Source organism: Hordeum vulgare, chromosome 5H (assembly GCF_904849725.1).
Source record: "Hordeum vulgare subsp. vulgare chromosome 5H, MorexV3_pseudomolecules_assembly, whole genome shotgun sequence".
Taxonomy (NCBI): domain Eukaryota; kingdom Viridiplantae; phylum Streptophyta; class Magnoliopsida; order Poales; family Poaceae; genus Hordeum; species Hordeum vulgare.
The window spans coordinates 435,125,246-435,147,188 of record NC_058522.1 but is presented as its reverse complement, the minus strand read 5'-3'; the positions used below and the strand labels follow the sequence as shown (position 1 = coordinate 435,147,188).

Below are 21,943 nucleotides of genomic sequence, written 5' to 3'. Positions count from 1 at the left end.
AAAAAACGAGAAAAACCTGGGCCACACGTATAGTACAAACATAGCCGACATGTCCACAGTCGGACACACACACGCGCAGGGCGGCCGGAGCGCCGGTTTAAATGCGTCAGAACGGCCGGACAGCCGGAGCAAAGCGTAGCGCAGCGGCAGTACTGTGTGCTTACCGCAAAACCAGCCTCCAGCCCACCCACCGGTTGCAGCGCTAGGCAGGCTACAGAGACGCCGTTCCTCGTTGTCACGCTCCCGCGCGTTTCTCATCGCGCCAAAATAAAACTCGTAACGTAAGCCGCTTTCCGGCTCATCTCCTCGACACAGTTGCAGGTAAAAAAAAACCACGAAACATGGCGTGACGCCATCGACGCGCGCGCGCCACGGGACGGACGAACGGACGGACGCGCCACGCGAGGCGCAAGGCGGCGCATCGCGTCCGGCACACGCACGCACGCACGCACGCACCCAACCCAACCCAAGCCTGCTCGCGCTCGCTCGACCGGACCGGTAGATGGATGGACGGATCACATGGTCGGTTGGCTCCAAAAAGCAGCTTTGGCCAGCCCTACTTCCATCCAGCCACATCTTCTGATCGCATTTACGTACGACTTTACACACATCACCAGCCAAACCTCCCACGTAGTAGTACACACGAGGTCTACAAGATACGCACGCTTGGTGCCCGGGAACCCTACGAGGTTCTGGCGGCGTCACGTATACATACACAGCCATCTACAGCATCCATCCATCGTTCGGGCATACCTTGCCGTGTCACCACCAGCACCCACCCGCGTGAGCCATGCGGTACTAGCAGTAGCAGTGTAGTGGTAGTATCACTACTACTGCAAGAAATCGTACCACCGCAACGAACTCCCTCACGCTCTGGCAGCAGCAGTAGCACTAGTACGTGCACACGGCTCACTTTGCTCTACTTTAGGCGCGAAAGAGACGCGGTAATAATCAAAATTAACCCGGGGTGAAAAGGGTGGTAGGAGCGCCCAGGCGCTTCGATTGTCGCCGTCGGGTAGCGCGTCAGCGGACACCGCTATTATAAGTAGGGAGCACCGCCCGCCAGCTAGTAGCATCGCCACCACCCTCCATCCCCCACTCCGCCCGCAAAGCTCGCCTCCTCCATCACTGTGCCGCCCGTGCTCGCCTCTCCCGGCAGGCACCGATCTAGCCCTCCCTCCCTTGATCCACAGCTCGCCATGTGCGGCGGAGCCATCCTCGCGGGATTCATCCCGCCGTCGGCGGCCGCGGCGGCGGCCAAGGCAGCGGCGACGGCCAAGAAGAAGCAGCAGCAGCGCAGCGTGACGGCAGACTCGCTCTGGACGGGCCTGCGGAAAAAGGCGGACGAGGAGGACTTCGAGGCCGACTTCCGCGACTTCGAGCGGGACTCCAGCGAGGAGGAGGACGACGAGGTCGAGGAGGTCCCCCCTCCGCCGGCGCCGGCGACGGCCGGGTTCGCCTTCGCCGCCGCGGCCGAGGTCGCGCTCAGGGCCCCTGCCCGCCGAGGTGAGACCACGAGGGGCACATTCAACTTGGCGTCCCCTTCTTCTTTCCCCTTTACTATTTACGAGCGCAAAAGGAAAGATGGCCCCGCCTGCTTTGCGTCGCCGGTGAGAAGAGAGATGTTGTACTGAGTATCTGCCCAACGAATCGACTCCCGGTGGCAAGGCCCTAGTAGTGCTAGATTTAATCTCGATGCAAGGGATGGAGTCACTGCTTGGCGCTGTAAATTTCGCTTAATTATTACTCCAAATCTGGCTAATTCTAATTTCTAGGGCATAAGATCTTAGCTAGTCGGGATTTTGGTAGGCAAATTCTGTGTGAGAATCTGTTAGCATTCATTTTTCAGCCTTGAACTGTTTTAGGATACTAGTAAGGTGGAGGATTAATGAGTTTCCAAGGTAGTAGTTGAGTTCTTGTGGTTGTTCAGTGTATCTCTGCGCCTCCATAACTAATTTTAGAACAACGCCTCCATAACTAATCATGGGGAGTTTTGTAAGCTTCTGCCTTGTATTAACATTTTATTAGGATTAACCCATCTATGGTGATGCTCTCCTAATATGTCTTATCTATGGTGAAAACAAATTTACTGTCTTAGTTTTTACATTATCTTGTTAAGTTTTGATTGGTGTATTGTCATCTTGAGATTTAGATGTATGCCCTGCTAGTGCCCTTCAAGGGATCTTGAAAATAATAAATTTGCGCCTCATTTCAGTTTCTTTGATCCATTGAAATAAAAAAAATCTAGTGACTTCAAATTTACATCAGCTTAATTCTTTTTCCACCCCGACGAAGCGCATCCACCTAATTCTGATGTAAAGGAAAACAAATTCTTACCGGGATGTTAATTTCTATACATCATTGCTGACCGTAGAGAAATGAAGGAAATTACCATCTCTTGCTGACCGTAGTCCGTAGAGCAACCAATTAGTTTTATAAACTCAATGATGTTGTTCCTAATAGCATCATGTCTATTATTACTTATATATGTCCCCGCTGTAGGCATGTCGTTCGTTCCCAAGGTTAATTGGTGTTTCTACAATAAACATGTTTCTACAGTATGCTCATACTTATTTTGAGAGAGACAGTATGCTCATACTCTGTCAGAAGGAAACACAATTCTGGTCTCAATCTTTTCATTTCCGGTTGATATTCTCCAACTTAACTTTCCATATAACTATTTATCTTGGAGATGTCTTGTGGAAACTGGAAATCATTTATTCTAAATCTGTACTCCCTCCGATCAAACATATGAATTCGTCTCTTGCACAACTAGAGTAAAAGTGTACCATTAGCATGGGTGTTCACTTGTTAGACATAAGCAGATATCAAGGCACCGTAAAGTTCTGAATGATTTTATTCGGTAAATCAATTGCTATTGGGATTGTTGTACCATCAGTTTGCTATTCAAATTGTCTTGTTGGGATGTATTGCTAAGTTTTTTTCTATTCTAGATGCTGCTGTTCAACATGATGGACCTGCTGCCAAACAAGTAAAGCGCGTTCGGAAGAATCAGTACAGAGGGATCCGCCAGCGTCCCTGGGGGAAATGGGCAGCTGAAATCCGTGACCCTAGCAAGGGTGTCCGGGTTTGGCTCGGGACATACGACACTGCTGAGGAGGCAGCCAGGGCATATGATGCTGAGGCCCGCAAGATCCGTGGCAAGAAAGCCAAGGTCAATTTTCCTGAGGATGCTCCGACTGTTCAGAAGTCTACCCTGAAGCCAACTGCTGCTAAATCAGCAAAGCTAGCTCCACCTCCGAAGGCCTGCGAGGATCAGCCTTTCAATCATCTGAGCAGAGGAGACAATGATTTGTTCGCGATGTTTGCCTTCAGTGACAAGAAGGTTCCTGCAAAGCCAACTGACAGTGTGGATTCCCTTCTTCCAGTGAAACACCTTGCCCCCACCGAGGCATTCGGAATGAACATGCTCTCTGACCAGAGCAGCAATTCATTTGGCTCCACTGACTTTGGGTGGGACGACGAGGCCATGACCCCGGACTACACGTCCGTCTTCGTACCGAGTGCTGCTGCCATGCCGGCGTACGGCGAGCCCGCTTACCTGCAAGGCGGAGCTCCAAAGAGAATGAGGAACAACTTTGGCGTAGCTGTGCTGCCTCAGGGAAATGGTGCACAAGACATCCCTGCTTTTGACAATGAGGTGAAGTACTCGTTGCCCTACGTTGAGAGCAGCTCGGACGGATCTATGGACAACCTTTTGCTGAATGGTGCGATGCAGGATGGGGCAAGCAGTGGGGATCTCTGGAGCCTCGATGAGCTGTTCATGGCAGCTGGTGGTTATTGATGGTTCTTGTCAATGTGGTCTGCGGACAGCACAAATGTAAGCCATCCATCTAGTATATATATCGCACAGTCTCGTTCTCTTCCATGCTTTTCTTGCACAAGATACTACTCCCTCCGATCTACTTGTCGCACAAATGTATAAAAATGATGGATGTTCTTAAATGGTCTTAACTTTGTTCTTAAATGGTCTTAACGTTGGGTTTATTGGCAGGTCCCTTGCATGTGGGCAAGATGAAGAATTGGTGGTGCATGTGGCCAAGATGAAAGAAGGATCGGTGGCTTCTGCTACGTTCTGTAGCGGATGAAACCATAGTTATGCTAAAGACTGTATGCTGCTAGCAGTGGGAACCGTATGGTCATGTTTATATTCTGTTGTTGTATGTCGTCTCTATATAATGATTGGGTGCATGTTGGAGGCTGGAGTTTAATAAACACCTTGGGTCATATGCCTGATGTAATGTGCTTGTTGAGTACTCGTATATGATTGTGCTTATATATTGTCCTTCTGCTCAGTGCTCGCTCTCGCTTTCCGCGCGACATCTGAAATCTGGAGAGATCTATGACCAGATCAACAGCTTCACATATTAAATGGTTCTGTCTTTAACTCAGCCGTTTGTTGAGGACGATCAGCGCCATTATTCCAGCATTAGGTTTTGATTGGTAGGTGGGGTGGCCAAGCAATTAGCTGAATCTGGGCTTTGTTTTGTGCCACACTTGACACCCAAGATTAAATTAAATACCAGTGCAGCTGACTGTATCTGGGACGAGTGTGACATGCAAAACGAAACTGAATTCAAAGATGATCGGTTGCACACTGGATTTGGTCCCTGGTTTTGCTTTGTTTATCATTATCATAATTAGCGCTCCTGCAAGGCTGCAACAAACAATTAGCTTCCGTCACCGTCTTTTGATAGTTTGATTTTTTTCCTAAGGGAGGAATCGGGCGTCAACTTTCTGATATTGCTGTTAGCACATCCTTTTCATCGTACATGCTTCGCGATGCAGCTTCATTGCAAGTAGCAATATTTGTTGGGAAACGATGCGGCTCCTTTGCAAGTAGTAGTACTAGCAATATTTTGTGGGGAAATGCAGGCCCCATGCCGGGTCCGCTTCATCGCCGATTAACGATTGTTTCCCCAAGATTTGCTTCCGCCACCGATCGAAAAACCTAGCATGCAAATTGACCAACTTGGATGTGCTGTCATGGAATCATGCATGCATGGACAGGTCCTCCGAATTATATTCATCACGCATCGCCATGGTGAGTGTCAGCGACAGAGACCGCATGTCCAGTTCCACCCGGAGAAGCGGGTTCGCACAAAGTCAAGCAGGCTTTGGTAGCCCTGTAATGACGAGCGCAAACAACGGTTTGTGCCAAGGACCGCGCCTTAGTTAAGAATTAAGGGCAAAACTTCAGATCCCGTGACAAACATCTGCATCGATGATACGATGATGATCACGCACGTCTGTATCCTCAACTGGATTCTCGCATCAGGATGGTGCGGGTGAGAAAGACGTCGCGGCCCGGCCTTGACAGAAACCGTGCTACAGCGATGAGCACATAAAGCGCGGCCAGGCCAAGGACAGGATGTCGCGTAGAGTGGGGTGCTTTGGTGGTAGGCCGTGTCGCTTGTGATGCCGATGCCTACGTTGCGTTGCCTTGATTTGATTGCCATGTCTCACTCGCCTCAGGTTCAGTGCACTGAACCGAACCGAGCCCCCCTCCTGTGGAGTAGCTCTTCATCTTTTCCCATGCCATCTTCCCTTCTTTTGACAGTTCAGTTCGCGTAGTGGCATTAAGGCCCTGTTCGGTAATCGACTGGCTTCCAAAATCTACTATTCTACGAAGCTGGAAAACTGAGCTCTCGTATTTTCAACTGTAGCTCCGTCAGCTTCGCTCCCGGAGCTGTGGAGCGGAGCGTCTCCAAACAGGCACTAAATTAGTTGGGGACTGAAATTTCGCGTGGATTATCTAGCGATTGTCCTCGCTGATTGGTTTCTAGAACGTTCACAAAACTGCTTGTGCTACCCCCTCTCTCTCTTGGAAGAAGAAGAAGAAGGAGGAGGACGGTGGTGATGGAGAAATGCTCTGCATCGTATGTCCACGTCCGCTATCAACTTGGCCCGAGTTTGCCGCCGCGAGCGCGTGTACACATTGTGTCCACAGGAGTGTCTCTTATTGCAACTTGCAAGTGTCCCCGTGCATGTGTGCGCTGCTGCATGGCTCTTTGTCTTTGCTACTCCGTTAGCTCCATACCGGCGGCAATCATTCTCTCGCTTCTCGTCTTCACGCGCCAGCTTTGCCGTCGTCTCCTACCGGTGTCCGGGTCTGACCGACGTGTTTGGTTGATGGGCAACAGAAAGTCGTCCGCTGCGTTTCTACAAGATCAATACGGAGTTTGCGCCCGATCGTCACCGGTCACTAGTGGGGACGGGGCCTTCAGCTTCGGCCCGGGTTTTAGTCCGGTTTACCAACCGGGACTAAATGCCTAACCTTTAGTCCCGGCCCTGTTCCAAGCCGGGACTAAAGGTGCTCCACGTGGACGCCTCGTAGCGCCTTCAGGAGCAGGCCCTTTAGTCCCGGTTCGTTACATGGACCGGGACTAAAGAGTTTCAGATTTTGTTTATTTTTGGGTTTAGGATTTTTAGGGTTTAGGTGTTCGGGAGATTAACGTGATGCCTCGTTTGGTGTTCGGGAATTAGTTTTCATATAATTTTAAATAGAAATAATTATGCATATATATATAAGATTAACTTATCTTACAAGCGAGCATATATATACAATTATATGAAGATCTGAATTATCGGGACTAGAGCCCGTCTATTCGATTACATGGACGAACATCAGTAATGGCCCCTAGCTACACTAAATCGTCATTTGTCATCTATAGCTTCCGTCCTCAGAAAGGTCGCAAGCTCCTCTGCAACAGCAATCGCGCGTTGCTCTGGTAGGACCTTCTCCCTCATGGCCGTGTACTATATAAGAAGAGGAGATGAATATGAATATCAATCATGATAACAAAGAATGACGGGTAAAAATAGAGGTGTGAATGTTCATTGCTTACGTCGAATCTGTGATCCTTGTGCTCAGAGGTAAAACGTGCGAATGGTCTCGCAAACATAGTATCCCCATAGATGCGTCCCCCGTGGCTGCTGGTCGCACTTTACGAGAATAGAATATATATAATCAAAATAATAATCTAGCATCATAAATGTATTGAAAATAGAAGTATATCATACTACTACTTACCTGAGCCGCTCTAAAGATCAGCTTCTCAGGCTCGATACCGGGAGTCACGCACTTGAACCGCTTTCAAACCCTGCCCGACAAGGATAATGATTTGCTAAGTTTTTCATTAATTGATATATCAGAAAATCATCGAAAGACACCGATAGAGCGCAAGAATGATTGAAATTACCCTTGGAGCATGTCCTGCAGGCTTTGGAACTGTTCCAAGGGTCTCGATAATGGGTCAAAGGCATCAACTCTTCCCTTATCAATTTGAATGTCCAACAGAATCCAATGAAAGCTGCACATGTATATATATATATATATATATATATATATGTGTGTGTGTGTGTGTGTGTGTGTGTGTGTGTGTGTGTGTGTGTGTGTGTCAGTAACTTATCAATTACACTTATAAGTCAATGGACACAACAGAGTAAAGACCCTCACCTGAAGTTGTATGGAAACAGTATGTGGTCACAGAAATTTTGATCTGTTAGAAACCTTAGAAGGTTTTCCTCCGTCTCCTTGGGTTTATCAGTTAGCGTCGCTATATGTATTTTATCTGGGTGAATAAACCCAATATTTAGGATGTTCCTAATTTTACAATCCAGAATCTTCATTCTGCATAATAGAGTACAAGTTATATATAGACAATGAATTGAAATAACTAAACAAGTTACATGTAGACAACGAACTGAAAAACTTACAGACAATAGCAACTCATAAGCGATTTGTCGAGGGCGTCGCCATTGTACATCTGGAAGAGTTCATCAAAGTTGATATGGATTTCTTCGGGGCGTCCGTAGTACTCCCGTGGGACACTCACCATGATCATCGTTCTCCCATTCTTTGATTCACTTAAGTACCATGTATGCAAGTAATGCATATTTGTTGGGAGATCATCTTTGCTGATCAAAGGCGCTTCCACGACAAACTGTGGCTTAGAGGCTACCACAGCCTTGGGTAACCTGTCATCTTGGGAAGCCAGAATGTCTTCAACCGGGATACCCCATTCATCCGCCCACTTCTTTGCTAATTCCAAATCTTGCCCCTGCACCGGAGGGGGGACATTCTCGGGTAACACCCTGAGGGGTGGGATCGACTTTTTGGCCTGTTGTCCAAGCTGAGGAACGTCTGATCTTTTTTTGACTGTAGTTGAACTTGATTTGCTCCCACTTGCACTTGCACGTGATCTGCTCTTTTTCACTTCCTACTGCAATGTGCGTGTATAGTCATCATGCTTATGGTGTAAGTCATACTGTGATGGAAGGGTCGTGAAGTATTTTGCAAATGCTATTTGCTTCTCGGTGTATTCCGGGCGGGGCTCGGGTTTCTTCTTTTTCATCTGCGCATCATGATGTTCCTTTGCTATCCTGGCGTTTTCCTCGGGGGTACGATCATAAGGTCTGATAGGAAGATTAGCATGAGTTACCTTTGGGAGGGGCAACAGTTTGCGCTTTGGGGGGCTCCGTCGCTTAGAAATCATCGGCGGAGCGTTCTTGCTGGCACACTTCCGCTTAGTATCCGGAGCGGGCAGCGGCGGAGACGGACGACCCAAGTCCGGCGGCGGTGATCGAGATGGACTCGTGTTGTGTTGGCCGACGTCATGTGGATGGCTTGGAGGTAATGGAGGTGTAGGTGACCTGCGACGACTCGGAGGCGGTGTTGTCCTTGGGGCCGAGCCTGGAAGCTTGATGTAGTTCTTGTCCCATAGGATGACTCCACCCAGTACTTCTCCGAGTGTCCTCTCATCTTTGGGTCCATCTATGTCGAGCTCCATATCATGAAACCCTGCCATGATTTCATCCACCCCGACTTTAGCAAAGCCAGCTGGAATCTCACGGCCATGCCAGCGTGCATCAGGGCCAGAAGGTAAAGCTTGTCCGACGGCCACCTTCATGGATATGTTCTTGAATTTCTGATAGAGTTCACATGATGTTGACTCCTTGATTCCATCCACGGGATAGCCGGGACCGCCCTTTATCATTCTTCGTGCATCGTCGGGCGGGGCCTCAGATTCAGCCACGCTGCTTTTCCGCTTAGATGGGGCGCCGGTAATATCAAATGCAGGATCTTCCTGGCGCGCTACTCCTCTAAGCTCATCAATCTGCTTCTGTTGCTCGTTAATCCTGGCAAGCAACTGGTTGAACTTGTCATTCTCCTCATCCTGCTGCCGCTTCTTTGCTCTCTCTGAGCTTCTGTAAGTGTCTTGGTCTCTGGCAAACCCAAGCCACCACGGGTAAGAAGGACCAAAGCCTCGCGTTCGTCCTCCATGTTCGTCAATGCCGAGGACCAGTGTGAGCAAATATTTCTCTCTATCTGCAGTGAACTTTCTTTTTCCCTCCTTAATTTCTTTCACTATCTTTTCCAATTCTCCCTGGGTATCCAAAGACCGTCACTGCAGATGAGGTCCCCTGTTTCTTCGTCGTACGAACCACCATGCGCAAGGAACCAATTTCTTGCTCTCAATTCCCACTCATCACGGAGTGGTTCAGGTACGATGCCTTTAGCTAGCAGATCTTGCTCTTTCTTATCCCACTTTGGGATGGCAGTCTCATAGCCCCTGGCCCCAGCTTGTGGTGATATTTCTTCTTGTCGGCATTTATCTTGTTCTTTTCTGATAATGCCTGGGCATCTTCTGACTCCTTGTACTCTTGAAATGCCTTCCGGTGATTCGCCTGCTTGGCTAGATACCCCTCGAATACTGGCACTTTCTTTGTCTTCAGATAGTTTTTCCATAGCTTCTTCTTCGAGCTATGGAATAGTTCGGTCATCTTCTTTAGAGTCCACTGCTTGACTTTGGCCCTCAGTTTGTGTGCGGCGTCTTCATTCTCACATTCTGGCAGGTTGAAATGTGACATGAGATCATTCCAAAGATTATCTTTGTACCTTTCGGCGACATAGTCACTATCGGCTGCCCCTTTGCGCTTGTTCCACTCCCGAACGCTAATCGGGACGTGATCCCTAACGAGAACTCCGCATTGCTTCTTCAATGTGTCAGCAGCATTCTTAGGAAGCTTGGGTTCGCCCGTAGGCAATATCACCTCAAAGGTGTAATGCGTCCGTGCATCCAACTTTCTAGTCGGGCCTCGTTTCGTAGCTTTGCTCGATGTGGAGGCCTAAGAGGGAGAAACATTCGTCAAATAAATGTATATGTATACAATATAGAGCTATCTCCAATATTTTTCACATATTACAAGTGATTCTCAAACTTCATATGTATACCTCGCCGGACTTTATTATTTCTCCACCGGCTTCTCCATCAGTGGAGCTATCACCTTCTCCGTCATTGGACCTATCTCCTGCCCCATCGGCTTCATCTTCGTATCGGTCGACCTCCATTCCATATCCGGAGGGGTTTAAATATGACGACGGAGATTCAGCTGGTTCAATGTCGGGGCCGTCTTTGATTATATCTCCGAGAAGTTCTTCCTCTTTGAGGTTCCTGATATGTGGATCCATAGTTCTGCAAAAAACGGACATTTGATTAACTAATAAACTAACAAACTATATAAGAGGGGTTGGAAACTTCGAAGTGTCGTTTTATATAGGAGGACCTTTAGTCCCGGGTCTTGGCTAGAACCTAAACTCTAAAATATGTCTAACGGATTCTCTTAACCTTTAAGAATTTAACAAAATGGCGACATTCTAGATGTGTAGAAAATGATCCTATTTTTCCTGATCTCATCTACCCTTCTATATGTCACATTGTCTAGTGTCAAAGGACTTTGTTGAACTTTGTACCAAAAAAGAATTATTCTATCAGGAACTCCGTTCCAAAACAACTTTAGTCCCGGGTCGTGGCTCCACCCGGGACTCCTAGATTTCTGCATAGTATTCAAAGTAGGAGTACTTTTCCAATTTGAGCATTCAATAAGCAAAACCAAATCGTAAAATAAAGTAGTATTCAAATTAGCATGCATTCAATTATAAGCAAAACTACATCATCTCTTTTGTCCGTACATCGTCGAATATTATCACTAATACTCCTCGAATACTATCATACATATAGCATCACTGATACAGTTAGAACCGTAGCGCCCGACGGGTATCGTCGCGGGCGGTGGACACCCAAAGAGAAGGAACCATCACAGGATCATAGCTCCAGTGAGATCCCCGAAGAACCTGCCAGGTATGCTCGAACCTGCCCTCCAACGCAACCATGTAGCGACGGACGTGCTCATCCTCCTCGTTGACACGGTGACGTACCACCTCCGCGGTGTCCGGAAGCCTCGGCACCGTCACTGGCCCACGCGACCGCCACCAAACAAGGAGCGGGTCAACAACGGGCTGGCTCCTCACCAACCTACGCCCCCCGGAAGGTAGCACCTCCCAATACCAGCCGGGCGGAGCCCAGTCTCGGACAGGGCCCCTCTGATGAAGCAGGTGTCCTCCGCCGAGTCGACGACGAGGATGCGGGATAGGCATCGTAAAATGAACTAAAAAAATAAACTAGTTCTATTAATTTTCTTGCTAAAAATAAACTATTAACACTTAAGCATATACAATAGCAAAATTAAACTATTAACACTTAAGCATATACAATAGTAAAATTAAGCAATAATCTAAGAAACACTAATTAAGCATCTATATACGTAGAAATGTCTTCTTCTTCTTTCTTATTTTCTTCTCCGCTTCTTCTTCAACTTCTCTTCTTCTACTTCTCCTCTTCTTCTATTTTTCCTCTTCTTCTCCTCTCCTCCTCTTCTTATTCTCCTTTTTCTTCTTTTCTTCTCCTGCTCTTCTTATTTTCCTTTTTCCTAATCTTATTTTCTTATTTTTGTTCATATTTCTTCTTCTTGTAACCCTAACCTAATTCTAAATATTACTAACCCTAATAATATAGCACAAACCTAATAACAATAGGAATTAAATGACAAAAAAATCTTTTTCTTTTTCTTCTTTTCTTCCCTTTTTCTTCTTTTCTTCTCCTTTTTCTTCCTTTCTTCTCCTTTTTCTTCCTTTCTTCCCTTTTTCTTCTTTTCTTCTCCTTTTTCTTCTTTTCTTCTCCTTTTTCTTCTTTTCTTCTCCTTTTTCTTATTTTCTTCTCCTTTTTCTTCTTTCCTTCTACCGGCCGGAGTGTTGGGAGGAGGGGGCGGGGGGCTTACCGGCCGGAGGCGTCGACGACGGCGAGGAAGGCATCGACGACGGCGAGGAGGACGACGGCGGCGAGGAGGACGACGGCGACGGCGAGGAGGACGGCAGGCGGCGGCGAGCAAGACGGCGGGCAGCCTGACGGTGTCGTCGAGTTCGTCGTTGTGCCGCACCGGGCAGGAGAACGAGGAAGAAGGAGAGAAGGAAATGCGATTTGGGTTGGAAATTTTCTAACTCCCGCTTATATAGGTGGATCTTTAGTCCCGGTTCGGGGCTCGATCCGGGACTAAAGACCCCCTTTAGTCCCGGGTGGAGCCACGACCCGGGACTAAAGGCCCTTTTTCGGCAGACCAAAAGGCGGGAAGCAGGGCCCTTTAGTCCCGGTGCGGGGCTCCAACCGGGACTAAAGGGGGTCTTTAGTCCCTGTTTGAGCCCCGAACCGGGACTAAAGTGCTCGGCAAGCGACAGGCGAGGCCCTTTAGTCCCGGTGTGTGGCTCCACCCGGGACTAAAGCCCCTCCTCGGCTGCACGATAAGTTTAGTCCCACCTCGCCCAGCGAGGGGGACTAACACTTGTTTATAAGCCCCGTCGCAGCATCTCCATCGAGCTCCTCTCTAAAGCAAGCTTACGGGCCTAAACTGACTGTAAATTAAAAAATTGAAACTATATTTGAAATTGTGGAGAAAATTAAACCTGAATTCAAAGTGAGCTCACTTTGAATTTAGGTTTAATTTTCTTTACAAATTCTCATATAGTTTCAATTATTTTCTATTTTCAAAATTAACTATTTTTTTATTTTCAATTAAAAACTATGTTTATTAAAATTATTTTTGCATATTTGAGAATTTGACAAAACTATGATAATGAAAAGTGTTTGAAATTGAATAAATAATTCAAAACTATTTTATATTTTCAAAATTAATTATTTTGACTATCCAAACTATTAACTATTTTGTTATTTTCAATTAAAAACTATGTTTATTAAAATTATTTTTGCATATTTGAGAATTTGACAAAATTATGATAATGAAAAGTGTTTGAAATTGAATAAATAATTCAAAACTAATTTTATTTTCAAAAGTAATTATTTTGACTATCCAAACTATTAACTATTTTGTTATTTTCAATTAAAAACTATGTTTATTAAAATTCTTTTTGCATATTTGAGAATTTGACAAAACTATGATAATGAAAAGTGTTTGAAATTGAATAAATAATTCAAAACTATTTTTTATTTTCAAAAGTAATTATTTTGACTATCCAAACTATTAACTATTTTGTTATTCTCAATTAAAAACTATGTTTATTAAAATTCTTTTTGCATATTTGAGAATTTGACAAAACTATGATAATGAAAAGTGTTTGAAATTGAATAAATAATTCAAAACTATTTTCTGTTTTCAAAAGTAATTATTTTGACTATCCAAACTATTAACTATTTTGTTATTTTCAATTAAAAACTATGTTTGTTAAAATTCTTTTTGCATATTTGAGAATTTGACAAAACTATGATGCACTTCGTGTACAAAACGGACAAACTCTCTCGAAGTATGTGGGTTTCGAACGAGAACTCATCTCTTACAAAGGGATTTCATTTTTTTGAACTTATTTGAACTCCATACTTTTTGTGTGTTCAAAATGCACCATTCAAAGGCACATCACAAACTTAATTTGGTATATTTCGTGCATTTACTTATTTGTTTTGAGCTAGTTGACCCTGAAATTGAAAAGCACTACAAATGAACTCTGAAAATGTTGAAAGTTGGCATGCTATCATCATTTCACCCACATAGCATGTGTTAAAAAGTTGAGAGGGCTACGACAAAAACTGGATGCACATCGTGTACAAAACGGACAATCTCTCTCGAAGTATGAGGGTTTCGAACGAGAACTCATCTCTTACAAAGGGATTTCATTTTTTTGAACTTATTTGAACTCCATACTTTTTGTGTGTTTAAAATGCACCATTCAAAGGCACATCACAAAATTTCAACAATTTCTGACTTAATTTGGTATATTTCGTGCATTTCTTATTGTTTTTGAGCTAGTTGACCCTGAAATTGAAAAGCACTACAAATGAACTCTGAAAATGTTGAAAGTTGGCATGCTATCATCATTTCACCCACATAGAATGTGTTAAAAAGTTGAGAGGGCTACGACAAAAACTGGATGCACTTCGTGTACAAAAAGGACAATCTCTCTCGAAGTATCAGGGTTTCGAACGAGAACTCATCTCTTACAAAGGGATTTCATTTTTTTGAACTTATTTGAACTCCATACTTTTTGTGTGTTCAAAATGCACCATTCAAAGGCACATCACAAAAATTCAACAATTTCTGACTTAATTTGGTATTCTTCGTGCATTTACTTTTTTTTTTGAGCTAGTTGACCCTGAAATTGAAAAGCACTACAAATCAACTCTCAAAATGTTGAAAGTTGGCATGCTATCATCATTTCACCCACATAGCATGTGTTATAAAGTTGAGAGGGCTACGACAAAAACTGGATGCACTTCGTGTACAAAACGGACAATCTCTCTCGAAGTATCAACGTTTCGAACGAGAACTCATCTCTTACAAAGGTTTATTAAAATTCTTTTTGCATATTTGAGGATTTGACAAAACTATGAAAATGAAAAGTGTTTGAAATTTAGTACATTCCATACATGCATCACATAAAAGGTTTAATACATTATTACATTATTGCACCAATATTCCTATCTATTATTTCTGTTTTCTTCTGGGTCGTAGCCATGGAGAATCTTCATCATTCAGTAGGATGCTTGGGTCAGTTTTCACTTTGAAGGGCGGAATTTCATGAAACTTATTATAATCTTCTGACATGTCTGTCTTGTCATCTACTCCCACGATGTTTCTTTTCCCTGAAAGAACTATGTGGCGTTTTGGCTCATCGGACGATATCTTCTTTTGCTGATTTCTTTTTCTCGTTTTTGTAGACATGTCCTTCACATAGAAAACCTGAGCGACATCATTGGTAGGACAAATGGTTCGTCCATGTACGCAAGATTGTTGAGATCCACTGTTGTCATGTCGTACTTTTGGTCTACAACTACCCCGCCTCCTGTCAGCTTCACTCATTTGCACCGAAACAAAGGGATCTTAAAAGTAGGTCCATAGTCAAGTTCCCATATCTCCTCTATGTACCCGTAATATGTTTCCAAACAGTGCCCATTCTCGTCTGTTGAACAGTGCCCATTCTCGTATGTTGCATCAAAGCGGACACCACTATTTTGGTTGGTGCTCTTTTTATCTTGGGAAACCGTGTAAAATATATTCCCATTTATCTCATACCCTTGGAAAGTACATATAGTCGAAGATGGTGGCGTGGCCAAATAGTACAGCTGATCTCCAACGGTGTCGTCATTCATGAGATGTGTCTGCAACCAACTGCCGAAAGTCTTCTCGTGTCCCCCTTTAATCCGAGAGTCGGCCTTCCCCGGGTTTTCGGAGCGTAGAATATTCTTGTGTCTCACGATATACGGAGCCACCACGGTGGAATTGTGTAGAACTGTGTAGTGTGCTTGAGAGAAAGAATGCCCGTCCATACATACTTTTGCTTTCCTTCCTAGTGTGCCTTTTCCTGTCAGCCTACCCTCATACCGAGATTCAGGAACACCAATCGGCTTAAGGTCAGGAAGAAAGTCCACACAAAACTCAATGACCTCCTCTGTTCCAAAGCCCTTGGAGATACTTCCTTCTGGCCTAGCACGGTTAAGAACATATTTCTTTAAGACTCCCATGAACCTCTCGAAGGGGAACATATTGTGTAGAAACACAGGACCGAGAATTCTAATCTCTTCGACTAGGTGAACTAGGAGGTGTGTCATTATATTGAAGAAGGATGGCGGGAACAACAACTCAAAGCTGACCAGACATTGGACCACATCAATCTGTAACCCTGATAGACTTTCTCGATCGATTACCTTCTGAGAAATTGCATTGAGGAATGCACATACCTTCACAATTGCCAGGCGAACATTTTCCGGTAGAATTCCCCTCAATGCAACCGGAAGCAATTGCGTCATTTGCACGTGGCAGTCATGAGACTTTAGGTTTTGAAATTTTTTGTCTTTCATATTTACGATTCCCTTTATATTCGACGAGAAGCCAGTCGGGACCTTGATACTTCAAAGGACTTCAAAGAAGATTTCCTTCTCTTCCTTAGTAAGAGCGTAGCTGGCACGCCCTTGAAACTGCCCTGGATGCATGCCATCTCTTCCTTTATGACGTTCCTGGTCCTCCCGTGCTTCCGGTGTATATTTTGACTTCCCATACAAGCCCAGGAAGCCTAGAATATTCACGCAGAGATTCTTCGTCAGGTGCATCACGTCGATTGCCGAGCAGACCTCATGGACTTCCAAGTAGGGTAGCTCCCAAAATATAGATTTCTTCTTCCACATGGGTACGCGCTTATCAGGGCCGTTAGGAACAGGTTGGCTGCCAGGACCCTTTCCAAAGATTACTTTTAAATCTTTGACCATATCAAATACTTCAGCACCAGTACGGATGACAGGCTTCCCCCGGGGTTCTGCCTTGCCATTGAAATGCTTGCCTTTTTTCTTTAAGGGATGCTTGGGCGGAAGAAAAGACGATTGTACGGGTACACATTCTTCCTACATTTGTCCAGATATATACTTTCTGTCTGATCCAAACAGTGCGTGCATGCATTGTATCCCTTGTTTGACTGTCCTGAAATGTTACTAAGAGCAGGCCAATCATTGATGGTTACGAAAAGCAACGCTCGAAGGTCAAATTCCTCTTGTTTGTGCTCGTCCCACACACGTACACCTGGTTCGGCCCACAGCTGTAAAAGTTCATCAACTAATGGCCTTAGGTACACATCAATATCGTTGTCGGGTTGCTTTGGACCTTGGATAAGCACTGTCATCATAATGAACTTCCGCTTCATGCACAACCAAGGAGGAAGGTTGTAGATACATAGAGTAACGGGCCAGGTGCTGTGAATGCAACTCTGCTCCCCAAAAGGATTCATGCCATCTGTACTCAGACCTAACCATAAGTTCCTTGCGTCAGCTGCAAATCTCGGGAACTCTCTCTCGATTTTTCTCCACTGCCGACCATCAACGGTGTGCCTTAACTTATCGTCTTTCATACGATCTTCCATGTGCCATCGCAACAACTTCGCATGACCTTTATTTCTGAACAGACGTTTCAACCGTGGTATTATAGGAGCATACCACATCACCTTGGCAGGAACCCTCTTCCTAGGTGGCTCGCCCTCAATATCACCAGGGTCATCTTTTCTGATCTTATACCGCAATGCAGTGCATACCGGGCATTTATCCATATTCTCGTACTTCTCACCGCGGTAGAGGATGCAGTCATTAGGGCATGCATGTATCTTCTGCATGTCTAATCCTAGAGGGCAGACAAGCTTCTTTGCTTCGTACGTGCTGGCGGGCAATTCGTTCTTTCTTGGAAGCATCTTCTTCATCAATATCAGCAACTTTTCGAATGACGAGTCAGTTACACCGGTCTCTGCCTTCCACTTCAGCAATTCCAGTGTGCTACCCAGCTTCTTCTGGCCATCTTCACAAGTTGGGTACAAAAATTTGTTGTGGTCCTGTAACATCTGCTTGAACTGCAACCTCTCCTTTTCTGTGTCGCAACCTCGCCGTGCATCAGAAATGACCCGGCCAAGATCATCAGCGGGCTCATCTGGTTCCCGTTCTTCATCCTGATCTTCTTCTTCATTGTCTTCCATTGCGGTATCAACATACTCAGGGAACATAGATCGGTAGTTGTCATCATCGTTCTCTTCTTCTTCATCGTCGTCTTCCATCATAACCCCTCTTTCTCCGTGCTTGGTCCAAACATTATAGCCCGACATAAAACCGGACCGAAGCAGGTGGCTCTGAATGACTCTTGAGGAAGTGTAATCCTTCTCATTCCGACATTCAACATGTGGACAAAACATATAGCCACCACCATGCTTGTTTGCATCGGCTGCATCTCGAAAAGAATGCACGCCTTCTCTGTAAGCGGCTGTGCGTCGATCACCGTACATCCATGAATGGCTCATCTGTGTTATACGACAGTATATCAAATACAATCACGATCCTAAAAATTAGTACCGCACGGTCTAAACAAGGAAATATGGTTGCTAACCTTTTAGAATAAGTAGAAATAAAGAGGAAGAGGTTTAAGCGTGGCTCAGGCATCTCATATCGTAGTTGTGTTCGGTGAACTGAAGCGGCATCGCTCTAACACACATTTCAACAAACACCTCTAGTGCATCAAAAAAAAGTGAAGAGCTAGCACACACCCACAATCCTCCATCCAAGAAAAATGCAAGGAAGAGGGGAGAGGGGGGCTGTGCTATATATAGGCAGAGGACTTTAGTCCCGGTTTGAGACACAAACACTAAAGGTGGCGCACATGCGGGCTGCACACCGCGTAGCCCTTTAGTCCCGGTTTGGGACACAAACCGGGACTAAAGGCTCCTTACGGGCCGGGACTAATGCCTCGAGGGAGGCATTGCGATTTGGGGCGACGTGGCCGGGCCTTTAGTCCCGGCCCAGAGGCAGGCCGGGACTAAAGGGTCCCGGCCAAAGGCCCGTTTTCCACTAGTGGGTGCAGACCGACGGAGCTCGCCGGCGAAAAGGCATTATGCGTTACCCAACGCAACGCAACGCAGTTAGATGACGGCGACAAGAGCGCAACCAGCAGATGCAGAGCGGACCACGACGCCTGCGTCCGCCTGCCGGCGAGCGAGCTTGGCAAGCGCATGCATGGCACGTCCATGTCCAGGCGCGGCGTATTCCGCGCAAGTGGCTGGTAGACAGGGCGCATAGGCGGTCCGCCGTCCCGTCGGGATGCCCGGCCGTCGTCTCAAATAATCCTTTTCAAAAGAGGTGTAACCGAACAAGGCCTGAGATGTGGGTGTCAAACTGCATGCATGTTCACGAGAGCTTAGCAGTCGTTTCTCGTCGACAAGGACCGATTAAAAATCCTCGCACGTTGTAGTAACGCCACGAGTTTCATAATCTGGTCTTGAGTTAGTAATTCCAAAATTTGGACCTTGATGGTGTTTGAATTACAGAATTTCGTCACCTGTTTGAATTTCGTTGAATTGGTTGCTTATATAGTGCTCACAGGCCATAGGAATTCCCTAGTTCAGATTCTTCAAGATTATGGCTCAAACTTCACTCATAGATCATGACAAGTGGTTAGACCTAGATATATTTTTATTACAAATTATTTTGGCCAAAAAATATGTTAACGCATTCAGATGCCAAAACACTAAAATTAAAGTTTTAACTAAAAGTGTTTATTTTTTACTTAATAGTTTCTTATTAAAAATTATGTTTATGTTTTCAAATTATTTGAGAAAATTCTAAGAAGCCTATATGATTAGTATATACGAGTTTCACCACTTGGTCATGTGCGGTCAAAACATCCATACTCAGTGCCTGCAAAAGCCAGGAATTTGAAATACTTATATAGAAATGTTTTTTCCAAATAATTTTCATAGCCACGTCTCATGTCCGCTACAAATTGGAACTTAACATGTGGATCCACCGTCACACCATATCATTTTTTATTTTACCCGCTGGCTCGTGTAAACATTATCATGTCCACACGAACACGAGATATCTTATTACAAGTGTCCATAGGCCCTTCTGCATGCCTCCTTGTGTTTAGTATGTGTTTGGTTGAAGAACCAAGTGAAAAAAAATGTCATGGTTTCGTTTGGTTCCTCTTCTGCCAATCAATTTCTTTTGATAGTTCAAGTAGTGCCCTTGATACAACAGTTGGATTAAACTATTTATGGATATTTTCTGCTGGAATTATTTGGGGATTGTTCTCATTGATCCGTTTCTGAATCGTTAGAAGAAGAAAAATAAGAATATGATGACGACGATGACGATAATGTTGGTGATGATGATGTGCTCGGCATCGTATGTCCACGTCTCACGTCTGCTACCAAATTGTCTTCAGTATGTGGATCCGCCGTCGCACAATATCATTTTTATTTTGCGCGCGTGCTCGTGTAGGCATCATGTCCGCACGATTGCAAGTGTCCGTGGATGTGTCATGTGTGCCCTACTGCATGCACGCCTCCTTGTCTTTAGTTAGCTCCATACCCGCAGGCAGCAGGGCACCAATGAATGATTTGCTTCGCTTTGTCGTCTTCACGCGCCGCTGCTAGTGTCGTGTCTGAGTATGACCGACGTGTGCGATTGAGTGGCAACAAAATTTATGTGATCAAGAGGGAGTTTGCGCTCGTCACCGGCGACGAGCTCAGCCGCCGGAGGAAGGCAGATGCGAGCGACGTAGCACAAGCAGCAAACACGGCGGCCAAAAGCTTTAGCTTGTACTGTACTCGTGCTGTACATGGCACGGCTCTCCTCCTTGTCCCGTCGGCATGTCAGTCTACGTACGTGCATCGGCAGGAGCGGTTTCCCCGGCCGTGACGCCACATACTATATACCGCAGCTAGCAAAGAACAGGGACCCGTCGGCGCCGCCCGGCGCGGCCGCGTCAACGGCGACGGCAACGCGGTCAGATGACGACGACCCAAGGCAGAGCAGACAAGACGAGCCTGGTACTACGTGACATGTCCATGTCCAAGTGCGCGCGGATTCGGCGCAAGCAAGTGGCCGCGTACGTACTTGCGTGCGCGCCCTGCCTGCACCCAGAACGCAGGTAGTACGTACGTACAGATGTGTAGGTGGGCGAGGTTCACCGCTCCGTCGATCGGGATGCCCGCCGTCGTCTGCTCCATGTCCATCTGCTCGCCGCCGAGGAACGCGTTACGGATGACGGATCTGATCCATCTACCACGGTGCATGCATGCATGCGTGGCTGTGCACGCGCGTCTCCGTGGGACGAGAGAGTGGACTTGGGCGCGGGTCTTCGCATTAGTTCGGAGCTTTGAATTATTGCTTGCCACGGGCGGCAACTTGATGCTATCTGTCTTCTCACTCCCGTTGACAATGACTGGTCGCCGCCGTATAAGGCCAGCAGGATGCAAATGTACGTAGCCACGAGACCGACCGGAAGGTAAAAGGGAAATGAAAATGACAATAATGCTAGACCTACTTTCTCCGTCGCAGTTTAAAAGACATGTACGTGTATCTAGATCGTCAATTTAATTTATATAAAATATATTATTTAATAAAAAAATTATATTATTAAAAAATAGAACATCTAAAGTTTCTAATGATATTTTTTTTATATATGCCTCTCATTAAGTTGATCAAATTGACGATTTAAGTATATGTGCCGGACTTGTAAACCGAGACGAAAGGAGTATAATTATTTTACAAAACGTTATACTGAACTTTTTAAACTATAATCATGTCCCTTTGAATTCAACTTAGGTGGGACCCTTCAACCCCTTATTACCAATCATAATCCCCCACATCAGTTTGTTTGTACAAACAATAAGTCACATTTCGTAGATGTAGTATTACCCAGGAAAATGCGGGCTGAAGTTGTAGAAAGATTTGCGGCCAGCAGGATCACGTTTGCAGCAATGCATCGATTCTCACATCTCTGTTAAATTCTCACATGAGGCCATCGAGCGTAGCGGTACTCACCTCGAGAAACTTTGTCATGAACTTGAGGAGCATCTCATCCAGGTCATCGATGAAGGTCAGTGTGGAGGAGCTCGTAGACGCCCCACCCCTCTGTCAATGGACCCTCCACGGCCACCGCTCGTCGCCGATCTGAAGGTCGGGTATCATGGTGGTGTCATGGGATCCTCCGGACTGAGTGCCTCTAATACCAACTGTAAGCTATCTAGATATTGCTCGCTAGATGAGTCACA

At 45.6% G+C, this 21,943-nt stretch overlaps 1 protein-coding gene across 2 annotated transcripts; it reads left to right on the top strand.

Moving 5' to 3' along the window:
* Positions 1–1,063: 1,063 nt before the first annotated feature.
* On the top strand, positions 1,064–4,316 carry LOC123397648 (ethylene-responsive transcription factor 1-like). Of its 2 annotated transcripts, XM_045092186.1 has the most exons (4): positions 1,064–1,506; positions 2,955–3,661; positions 3,740–3,841; positions 4,016–4,316. In XM_045092186.1, exons 1-3 carry the CDS (start codon positions 1,200–1,202, stop codon positions 3,803–3,805), a joined length of 1,080 nt encoding a protein of 359 aa, XP_044948121.1. In that variant the 5' UTR covers positions 1,064–1,199; the 3' UTR covers positions 3,806–3,841; positions 4,016–4,316. The 2 variants fall into 2 exon arrangements, with proteins under 2 accessions (XP_044948121.1, XP_044948120.1); XM_045092185.1 differs by having other exon boundaries at positions 1,065–1,506; positions 2,955–3,841.
* Positions 4,317–21,943: the final 17,627 nt, after the last annotated feature.